The 11877-nt window shown below is 42.9% G+C and overlaps 1 protein-coding gene across 1 annotated transcript; it reads left to right on the top strand.

Annotated features, from left to right (window-relative positions):
* Positions 1-8984: 8984 nt before the first annotated feature.
* On the top strand, positions 8985-9808 carry LOC148011152 (uncharacterized). The gene is made up of 2 exons (XM_087670727.1): positions 8985-9486; positions 9664-9808. The coding sequence occupies exon 1, from the start codon at positions 9065-9067 to the stop codon at positions 9452-9454; it is 390 nt and encodes a 129-aa protein (XP_087526853.1). The 5' UTR covers positions 8985-9064; the 3' UTR covers positions 9455-9486; positions 9664-9808.
* The last annotated feature ends 2069 nt before the right edge of the window (positions 9809-11877 follow it).

Raw genomic sequence — 11877 nt, 5'->3', positions numbered from 1 at the left:
TTCTTCTAGGTAACCCATGTAGCTTGAATATCTCCTTGATAAACAATCTTGCAATGTCAGAGGCTTTATAATTTGTCTTTACTGGAATCAGGTGTGCAACCTTGGTAAGCATGTCAACCACAACCATAATGGAGTTGTATCCTCCTTGGACTTGGGGTAAGCCCACAACAAAATCCATATTGATGAATTCCCATTTCATTTGGAGAATGTCAAGCGGTTGCAGTTTCCCTGGCATCATGACATGTTCGGCTTTGATATGTTGGCAAGACAAACACTCAGTGACATACTTGAGAACGTCACCTTTAAGCTTCTCCCAATGATAGCTCTTCCTAAGTGCATTAAGAGTCTTAGCATAGCCAGGATGTCCTGCGAAAGGAGAATCATGAGTTTCCCATAATATCTTCTGCTTAAGTGACTGGCTTGTTGGTATACACAGCCTTGTTCTGTAGTAGACAAGTCCATTATCAATGGAAAATTCCTGATACTTAGCTTGCAACTTCTGATTCTGCTCCTTGGTAGATATTTCCTTTATCATTGTTTGGTAGGCCAAATCATGGCATGCTTCCTCTCTAGCTAGTTCAAGTATAGGGTTGTTTGGCATAGATACCTTTGTAGCCAGAGATCTGGCCGTTGATGGATACTGCAAGATTAGGGAATTTAGGAATGCCTTGCAAGACTGAGTGCATCGGCAACTACATTCTCCTTCCTTGGTCGGTACTTGATTTCAAAATCATATTCCTCCAATACTTCAATCCACCAACGTTGCCTCATGTTGAGCTCGTTCTGGGTAAAAGTCCATTTGAGACTCTTATGATCGGTTACTAGAGTAAACTTGTTACCCAACAGGTAGTGTCTCCAAAGCTTTAGAGCATGGATGACAGCTAGTAATTCCAGATCATGCGTGGCATAATTCTTTTCATGACTCTTCAATTTCCTTGAAGAGTATGAAACTGGATGACCTTCCTGCATAAGTACACACCCCAAGGCAAGAATGCTAGCATCAGTTACTATCTCGAACTCCTTATTGAGGTCAGGAAGTTTTAGAATAGGTGCTGATACCAAACTTTGCTTCAATTTGTTGAAGCTATTTTGTTCGGAAGTTGACCATGCAATGGAAGTCTGCTTCTTTAGTAAGTCTGTAAGAGGTGCTGCAATCAAAGCATAGTTTTTGATGAAGACCCTATACCATCCTGTCAATCCAAGAAAGCTATGTATCTCTTTGACAGATAGTGGTATTGGCCATTCAAGCACATCTTTGACCTTGGCTGGGTCTACTGATATTCCTTCTGATGATACTATGAATCCCAGATATTGAATCTGACGCTTGAAGAATGCACACTTCTTCATTTTTGCATACAGCTTATGACACCTCATTGTCTCAAGGACAATCCGAAGTTGAGGTTCATGATCTTCTTCCTGTTTAGAATAGACTAAAGTGACATCGAAGAAGACAAGCACGAAATCATCAAGATATGGTCTAAAGATATCTTGCATTAATCTATTGAAGGTGGCAGGTGCATTTGTAAGCCCGAATGACATAACCAGGAACTCAAAGTGCCCATATCTTGTATTGAAGGCCGTCTTTGGAATATCTTCTTCCTTGATTCTTATCTGATAGTAACCTGACCTAAGATCAATCTTGGAGAAGATCTTTGCACCTTGAAGACGATCAAGAAGCTCTTCTATTCTAGGAATAGGATACTTGTTCTTGACTGTTGATTGATTCAACCCTCGGTAATCAATACATAGTCGAAGTGTCCCATCTTTCTTTTTTTGGAATAGTACTGGAGCTCCCCACGGTGAATTGCTAGGCCAGATGTAACCCTGATCTAACAGTTTCTTGAGTTGTTCCTTCAACTCAATTTCTTCTAGTATGGACATTCTATAAGGTCTCTTTGAAATTGGTGCAGCTCCAGGTACTAGCCTAATCTCATGATCTACTCCTCTTTGAGGTGGAAGTTCGGTTAATTCCTTAGGGAATACGTCAGCGTATTCCTTTAGCCAAGAAGGTCCCTCACGAGACTCTTGCTTTTGATCCAACTTGTTGAGTTTGATCAGGTAAACGGGTAATCCTTTTCTGACTCCTTTTATGATCCGAGATACTTTGGCCAATTGGATTCTTGGCACTCCTGCCTCACCTTGAGTTGTGACAAATTCCCTTTCAAAGTTTCGAAAGGAAACTTGACCCTTTCCACAGTGAATGTGGGCGTCGTTGGGCTTAAGCCAATCCATTCCGAGTAGACACTCATGGATACCTAAATTCATGACTCTGAAATTGACTGAAGTCTTCTTTCCTCCCAGAAAGAATTCCACCTTAGCAGTTTACCTGGTACAAATTACCTCACGACCGTTTGCCAATTCCACAAGCAGGGTAGGTGCTTCTACTGTGGCTATTCCTAATCTTTTTGCACATGCTGGTGAGATAAAGGAATGTGTACTGCCACAATCAATCAAGGTTTTGAAACCTTTACCTTGATAGTTCGACGGTGTCCAAATCATCGAGAACTGGCGATTCGGTCCTTTCTTTTGTAAAGCGGCATGGACTGTCACTCTTTCGAATTCTGCTTCCATAGTCGGATCTTCCTCTTCTTCTTCTTTGCATCTTTGCCTATTGGCAATGTAAGCCGTTCTTTCTCTTGCACGGGTGGCGGCTCCTTGCCTCTTGAAGTGACCGGGTTCATTGCAGTGGAAACAACGGAGGTTTCAGTCGTTACTTTGAGTAGGAACAAAGTTGTTGACGTTATTTTTCCTTGCTTTCTTCCTTTGTCCCTGATTGTGACCTTGAACTCTCTTCATTTGAGATCTGAATGCTCCTCTGTTCGGGTCACTATAGGACCAAGTTTTGTTACCCCTTGGTCTAGCTTGCACCTCCTGAATTATAGGCGCCACTCGAATGAGTGCATCCTGAAGATCTGATGGATGCATAGATTCGAGACGGGTATTTACGGGTGGATTTAAGCCCGCACAAAATTTGGACACCTGTTGCGTCATGTCCATCTGTGTCGCATACTTTAAAAGTGAGACGAATTTAGAGTAGTATGCGTCAAGAGTGAGTCCTAGCTATTTTAGCTTGTAGAACTCATTCATTTTCTGTGTACGATATGCAGGTGGCAAATATCTTTCCTGCACGGCTTTCTTCAACTTCTCCCAGGTAACGGACCACTCTAAAGTCCCTTGATCCTTGCACCATTGCTTCCACCAAAGTCTGGCTTCGCCGGTGAGTTTTAACTTGGCGAGCATGGCCTGATTGGTAGGTGCAATGCCAGCTGCTTCAAAGTAATCCTCCATGGATTCAATCCAAATTTCAGTATCAGCCTAGATGAATCAGCCTCTCCCGTCAAACTCAGGTGGCTTTATCTGCTTGAGGAGGAACTTCTTCTCCTGGGTCTCAGTAGTACTTGATGTAGGAGGCGAATTTGGAACCTGTACTTGGGATTGTGCCTGGATAAAAGTTTTCTTAACGTTATTAATATCAATCCTCTGTTCAGTAATTCCTCAACTTGACTCTGGATTTCTTTTTGCTATATCTGGTTGTGCCTATATGGTGCTTTACGTTAGCTTATCTTTCATTTTTTTGTTCAGCTATCTCGTAAACAATGTAGCTACTTAACTTTTTAACAACTCTTATGCACAGCCAGATATTGATAAAAGAAGTCTTTATTTGTATTTACATGGGCATAGCCTTATACAACATTTCGTGTGATGATAATCCAATCATTACATTTAGTTTGGGGAGAACAACGTTGTATTACATTTGTCTACAGGAACTGTGTAATAGTAGGGTTTTGGGTCATGGATCTTTAGGAATCAATAATTCATTGGAAGTTCAGGATACCCTTTCCGTTGGAATCCATACTTCTCATGGCGGCCCAACACTTTAATCATGCCGGCTGGGATTACACGAGTTACTTCCTCATATACATATGAGTTCATTTCAACCCTCCGACCTTGAATATGTAAAGTCAAATTTACGTGAGATTCCACAAAAATGAACAGCTTCACGACTTTCAAGTCTTCCAACCACTTGATCCTCTTTAGGTCGGTCTGTAGATAAGCAAACCGGCGGGTGGCTATATAGTAGATTCCTGAAGACCCCGTCCAACTTCGTTCTAGGTATAAAGGTGATGGATTATAAATCTGCTCCAGGATGTTCATCATCCCAATTCTTTGTCTATAAACCGGAGAATACATTGCAGTCATAAACATGACCCAAAATACCAAAAACCTGTTCCACGCTTCATAATTCTGCAAGACAGCATTGAAGGTGAGAAAATATTTGGACAGCAACAATTTCTTTACTTCATTTTATTAAGATCTCATAAAAACAATTTCGTTGTTGGTCGGCTCTGATACCAACTGTAACGTGTCCCCTAGTATCATCTAGGACACGTCTTAGCAGTCCATCGGAAAGGATGTCTAGAAAACTCCGCCCGGCACTCCCATGGAATGTTACGAGTTTTGCGATCTAGGTCTTCCCGCGTCTACCACGTAGCGGAAGTATCCTGGCCATTTCCCACTTAGGATCGACCGGAATTAGGGTTTTCCTGATTGGTCAATAGCTAACAACAACTAGCGTCAGACCCAAGCGAACTACTTTACGCAGAAATGCCAGGTCCCAAGCGGATTCACGCTGCACTTGGTTCAAGGAGAATGGGAAACGAGAGGGATGCAAGGCTCAACCTATCTGCCATAAGGCATAGTCCCATTCCGTTCCCCTAAAACAACGTAAATCGGGTAAGACGTAACTCTAGGTCATCGTTCTCGTTATTCGTTTTGATGATGATGATCATCCCGTTGTTCTTCGAGATTTTCTGAGAAAAGTTCCCAGCTAACTGGGACCACCCAACCGTAGGACGGACCCATGGCCCATCCTCCGCACTTTCCTCGATTTGTTTTAGTTATGTAATTATCTAACACATTAATTTGACATATAATAATCAGCTTCATTAATTAACCCTGTTAAGCACTGGTTCCTTCACGTAATCTTATCACGTGACATAGAAAAACAATATCAAGAAAGTTCTTTTAACATTTCATCATTTTATCTTTGAAATACAAAGAGTTCCTCCCATAGGCTTGTCCATAATCTGCCCGAAGGCCATCCAGTAATCCTCAGGGATCACTATTCCAAGCTTCCGCTCGTAAACTAGTATGCGGGCCTCGAGATCCAATCCCGAGTCACGTTAGCCTCTTGTGCAGGATACGGAAGGCGAGGGATTTACGGCTAGAGCCCCCCCTGCCACCCAAGCGTCCTCCTACTCCAAGTAGAGCTCAACGGAGAGACCTCTCACGGCGGGTTTGGTCCACGTTCTCGGCACGGTGAACAACCCCCTTGGTTAGGGTTAGGCAGGTAGTCGGGGGTAACTGAAACTGCCTCTTCCTTCAGGCCTTCAACCTGAAGTATATGTACTCATTTAATTTGTAATTCATAATTCAAACAGAGCCCTAAAATCTCTAGCAAACACAAACATTTCCATTAATCAACCCAGTTGTTTGGCAAACTGCTAAGGAAGTGTTCTTTCCTTTTGAGTATATCAGCACTCGTTCCCAAGGTGTCTTGTAAATTGGCAAGATCTTTTACATTTCGGTATAGGCCATACCCAACTTGGTTTACCCTAAAGTTCCTTAGATATGCTAGTTTCCAGTTGACAACTTTCCTTATTTAGAAGGATATCCAAAAATATGTCTTTTTGCAACATAACTTGTGTAGGGATCTGCCATCCTTGATGAGGGTTTTTACCCTTTCTCCTTGTGAATCAATTACAAGACTAAATGATTTCGTACTTGTTGCGCAAGTCCTGTGATGGAATAATATGTTTAGATCCTTTAAGCTGACATATGTCAGGCCTAGGGTTTCTTCTTTTAAAAACCTTAGGGACAAACCCTAGTTTCTTTATCTTTACGAATTTATTGTCTCTACAGTAAGGAAAGTAGTCAAGTGCTTAGGATATGAATGTTTCTATGTTTAGATTGGTTTAGTTATCTTTCGGAAGGTAATATTAATCCTCTTGTCACGGTTTTGCTATCCTTGTGACAATTTACTTTCCAGTCAATACAGCTTAATTTTAACTTCCGTTTTCCTTATAGATGAACTCATACCAAATAACAACATTTGCCTTGCTAAGATGTGCAATTAGCAAAGATAACTTCCTAGTAATTTGAGCATCGAAAGAAACCTTTCATGAATTTAACCATTTACAACGATTCGTTGCGAAAGGAATAAGACTAATGGTGCAAGATATAATTTCTACACCTTAGGATTTAACTAAAATATACTACTATAGTAAATGGATAATCTTGCTCGTAATTTATAATGCTTGATGCAATTTAAAGAAGGCTAAGTTCTATACATTGTCATTCATAAGGTAAACTCCTTCGTTACGAATAACTCGAACAAATATATCCTATCCTTAACAATTTTTCTTTGCATGATCGACTTAAAACCAAATTAAAGCCAAGAAGAAAAACTTGGTTTTGGGGTGAGATATCCACATGGACTTTCTTCGGCGGCATCGTAGTTCGAATGTGAGATAGCATTTTCCTCTTTCTTCTGGAATTCCACCGTCCCTTTGGATCAAAAAAAGTTTATGGGTGAGTGTGGTTTTGCAACCACGGAATCCTTGGAGGATTTTGACTTGGGGTAGAAGGAATAGAAAGCACTTATTCTCCTTCCTTCCCTTTCTTTTATCTTTTTTCCACTCTTCCTCCTTCACTCCTTCTTTTCACTCCCTCTACTTTCCCTCGCTATCTTTTATCTTTTCCCACTCTTCCTCCTTCACTCCCTCTTTTCACTCCCCCAACTTTCCCTCCCTATCTTTTATCTCACGGCTACTTTTCCCTTACGGGATATCATCTGAGGCCATGATGATCATTTGGATTTTTAGGTTCAGGGGGGGGAAAAATAATAAGGGGGATATGAGGGATTAAGAGGAAAGCTTAGGGAGTTGTGGGAAAAAAGAAAAGAGTTATGAGGGGGGGTTGAAAAAGGGTTAAAAGGGTTATAAGGGGGTGAAAAGGCTTAGGGGAATAAAACACGGGAGGGGGGGGGGGGGCGTGGTGGGGGGTTAGGTTCCCAAAGTCAAGGGAGGGGCTTAAGGGGAAAATGAATTTTAAAATCCTAGGGGGGGGGGGGGTGTGGTTCCAGAAACCATGGGAAGGGGGCTAAGGGGATTTTTTTGAAACCCAGGGGGAAAAAGGGAGTTTAGAGGGGTTAAAACCGGGGGGGGGGGGGGGGAAAGGGGCTTAGGGAGCCCCCCCCTTAGAAGCTTCTAGAAGGAATTCGTGGTGATTGACAGACGGCAATTTGGCAGCTTCACGCTCTTCCTCTTCTCCACAGCAACGACTAGGAGTCTTGATGGCCTTTTCTCCTTCCGCTTGACAGGGACACGACGCAGTAGAGGGACGGCTTCTTTTTTACCTCTCACGACCCTCCTTCCTCTCTCCCTCACGGCTAACAGCCTCTCACTCTACTTCACGGCTGCCCAGTGTCAGAGTATCCACTCCTCCCTTCCTTCCTCCCAGACTGACAGCCTCCCTGATTTAAATAGGGGAGGGGAGGGGGATCTTCCCTCCCCTGCGTGTCATCACGCATGTTCCCCCCCCCCTCATTCCAAGCTCCACCAAGGAGTTTAATTGCTCCTTCTATTTCCCCCCCCCCTCCAGCTCGTCAGTCGGCTGGGGGGAATAATAAAAAAACTTTCATTTATCCAATTCGTTTTCATTTGAGGCAGTTCACGCGCGTGCTTCTATTAGTGAATCGGAGTATTACAGTAAGAATTGTATTAAATAATCTATATTTTCCAATGAAAAATTATCATACTGTGTAACTTTTCACTCAGTAATAGGGTTAAAGCTACATGGCTTATAATCATGTTGTGCACTATTTAAACGTATGTTACAAGTATATAAACTCATAAACATGACGACCTACAACTTATAGAAAATATATGATTTACAAATCTATGTAGGCTTGTTATAAGTTATACATCTATAAAGTATCTTTAATCACATCCTTATAATTCCTTATGTCAGGATTTTCAAAGGAATGTGGGGAATGCTCTATATTCACTATTATAAGATGTAGGGAACGTAGGGACGTTCAAAGAAATGTAGGGAATGCTCTATATTCCCTATTATAAGATGTAGGGAATGCAATTTCCTAGTTATAGATGGGGAATACGCACTTGTCTACATAGGAAATATTGGAGAATTTCCTATATTTCACCAAATTGCCTATGTGGGAAACGAGTGAAAGTTCCTTGTGCTTGTGTAGTTGCATGGCATGTTGCATGAAGTGATGAATGCAACTTAACTATGGCATAGGCCTATGATAAACATTGCTTGCAAGGTTAATTCAAGTGTGCTTGTGCACTTGTCACATTCCTATTGGAATGTCTTGCGCCCACTTCAATACAAGTACTCACGAGTCACGTGATTTTTAAGAATGAGTGCCAGCGCCAGAGCCTCGCGCTGGTCTTATCAGTTACGTAATACGGACCGTATTACGAGAGACGTTCCGAAGCGAAAGGGTACTTACTCATGAGGTGCCTAGAAAATATCCTCCTATCCAATTAGGGACGAGACCTTTTCCAATTAGGAACGAGACCTTTTCCACGTCGTGGCTTCGAAGTTCGAATACGAAATTGACTGTTTCCACGCCCGGCTAGCTTTTTCACGTCGTCGCTTCGGAGATGACATGTGTTTCTCACCCCAGGAAAGCTGCCGTTGTGCAAACAGACATCGGAACATAAACAAGCACAATTGGCGAAGTCTCGACGATGCGCTAGAGTTGAAGATGCAGCCACAACGTTGAATTTGCAGCGATGGCGTTGAATCTGGTGGGTCGATGCCGGTTGTCGATGCTAAACTTTGCTGAGCCAAGTGTCTTCAGGAAGGGCGGTCAGGGTACCTAGCGAATCTGCGTACAACACGGCTCAAATTCATATAAAGCGGCCAGGAAAGAGCTTATACGTCCAACCAACCACGGCCTAGAACACCGAATCGTATATCACTATAACATTCAGCCCTAATTGTCAGCTGCAGTCCCCTCATCTTACAATCGACCATGGCGAATTACTATATGCAGCCGCTCGTCCGCATAAACAGTATCAGTCATGCTGTTCGTCCTAGCGCCGTACTGTCCCTGCTGCTGCTATGCATAGCACTACTGGTCGTGACGACGTTGTCGCCGGCGGCCGAAGCGGCGAAGATCGAGACGTTCAACCCAGCGAGCTGTGATGGAGCTCCGACCAACACCTTCTTCGTAGACGGCAACACGTGCCAGACGTTCAACGACCAGGGTGCGGTTCTCATCTCTGACGTTAGCGCTGGCACCCGCGTGTCCGTCCACAACCAGCAGAACTGCGAGGGCTCCAGCAGCGTTGCACAGATCTACGGGCCAGGCTGTGTGGTGCAGGGTGCAACCAAGCTGCGTGCCGTCTGGATTCAGGGCTGAAGAGTCAAAACTCATACGTAAACCTTCCTAGGGTACGTTCGTAATGTAATGTATTGTAATTAAGCTTTCGATAGTCGTGACACTGCATGCTAGTACAGCACGTGCGCGTGCGACTAGCTAAGCAATAAATTAGTATAGCTACCTTGATGAGTTGTGTGATTAATTCTGACATCTCTCTCACATGCTATGATCCTTTGCTTTGTTTGCAGAATTTGATGATCAGCGTATCGTTTCGATTAGGCACAGCTTCACCGTCTCTCTGTTTTGTTTGCCTCCATGCTATGCGAACACTCATCAATAAATAGTCTAATTTATGCCGCTCTCTGTGTGCTGTAATTCGCTTATGCCATGCTATGTGAATAAAATCAATAAATGACCCGGTTCATGGAGAACTGATCTTGTCCACGTGATATTGTAGATGCAATATTTGAACTGTGATAAAAAATATCGGGCGCATTTATTACCGCGTCTACTGTTGCGTCTACAATTTCGCATCTAAAAGCGTGCTTATGGTCAGAGTTAACCGCCCACGCAGATCCGCATATAGACGCCCGTATTGACGCGCTACGTAAATATATAATCATATTTATAAAAAAGTGGATATATTTATATTGTGCATCTATATACGTGTGTATCTACACGTCTAAAAAAGCATTTACTCTGCAAGCTTTTAACAAGAATAGACGCGCATTTATCTTGCAATTTAGACGCGCTGATAGACGCACAAAACAGACGTATGAAAAAAAACGAGAGATGCTCTCTGGTTTTTTTTCCCCCATCAACATCAAATTGTATGCTTAGGGAAAACAGAGAAAATTTATCTCAAAGATTTTTGTACTAAAAACAAAACAATGTATGTAAAACACGAAATTTCATATATATAGATGAAACGTTTTTACATGATGAGTTCTAGTGCTTGTGACCTCAAGCATGGTCATGGTCGCAAGCACTAGCTGAAAGTAATACATATCAAAAATGAAAATTGCAAGCCAAGGGGAGGCATGCATGCATGGGGCTCCTCTACATCTCCTCAAAAGAGGCATCATCATCGCCACCACCACCACTGCCTGTGCCGCTGCCGTTGTCGCCACCGCTATTGCTAGTCCCCCCTTCGTTATCCTCAATTGCATCAGGGTTCACCTACACAAAGGATTAAGGTATATAAATACCATTACAAATAATAAATTAGAGTTACCGGTACTTTTCATGTAAAAAATAAAACATACATCTTCTCGTAGTGGAATCCTCATGGCACGATTATATTGCTCCTCCGTGATGAGTCCCTCCTTGTACAAAATGCTACCAAGTGGATGCCCGGTTATGACCTCGATGGTAGCCTACCTCTCTAGGAGTAGACATCCTACCCACGATATTATACTACAAAATAATTTGAACATACAACGTATTAGAACACACTATATAATGAAGTGAAACAAATTACAAAATTTAATTTTTTTAAAAAAATCAAATAATACTTACAAACTCAGCCTCCCATGACTCCCTACCACCCGATCCATAATGCGACGATCCCATGGTTGCCATCTGGATACGTCGTGCCTCTACATGCTAGTGACTTGTCATTTTCTCCGCTGCTCTTTTCTTGGCCTCTTTCCACTCCCTGCAGTGGTAATTGGGTGGTTGGCCATATCTAGGGCACCCCTGCTCTTGTCTCCGCAGTGACTCCTTGGCGTGCGTCATAATATGAGACCTCTTGTTATGAAGCGCGTCTCTCATATTTGACCGTCCCCAATCATCTCAGAATCGTGATATCTCGGGATTAGGATACCTTCTATGTACTGCCCGCAGTACCTCTTGCCACAAACCATTTTTTGGGTGCTTGAAGAAAATCATGCAATCTTTATATGTGGCATGCACGACACTCCTCAAGTAGGCTGTCACTTCCCTCCCCTCGGAGTCATGCAAGATACCACCAATATGAGTAACAGAGTAGTACATTTATGGAGGCTCACCTCTCTCATTTCCCGGTGAGGGTGATTGAGATCCATCTCCTAGGCAACCCCCATAAAGCCCTCGACCTCCTCATCCTCCTACACGACTCTCCCTCCTCCCTCGACGGGCACTACCCTCTAACTCACTTAATGCATGTGCTTCGGCTGATCCATATACCTCAGTTGATTCCTGTGTATCAGCTGATCTATGTGTATGCATAGTGCGTGGAGTACCTGTTAGTAGAGGTATGCCAAGGTTTGGTGTTTGTGTGGCAGTGCTAGGCAAAGATGTGATAAGTGTCCCAGACATCACTACAACAAAAAGGCCTCACAGACGCACATTTAGACGCGATTTTTGAATACAGAGAAAAACTTACGGGCACATCTATCCGCCCGTCTATTTGCACGCCTATCATTCCACATCTATAATCGCATGTATCAACGAATTTACATGCACAAATAGACACGTAATAG

The sequence above is a fragment of the Lygodium microphyllum genome, chromosome 28 (assembly GCF_053477565.2).
Source record: "Lygodium microphyllum isolate KBCC chromosome 28, Lygodium_microphyllum_v1.1.10, whole genome shotgun sequence".
Taxonomy (NCBI): Eukaryota; Viridiplantae; Streptophyta; class Polypodiopsida; order Schizaeales; family Lygodiaceae; genus Lygodium; species Lygodium microphyllum.
Note: the sequence above shows the minus strand (reverse complement) of the source record. Positions and strands in the feature narration are given on the sequence as shown.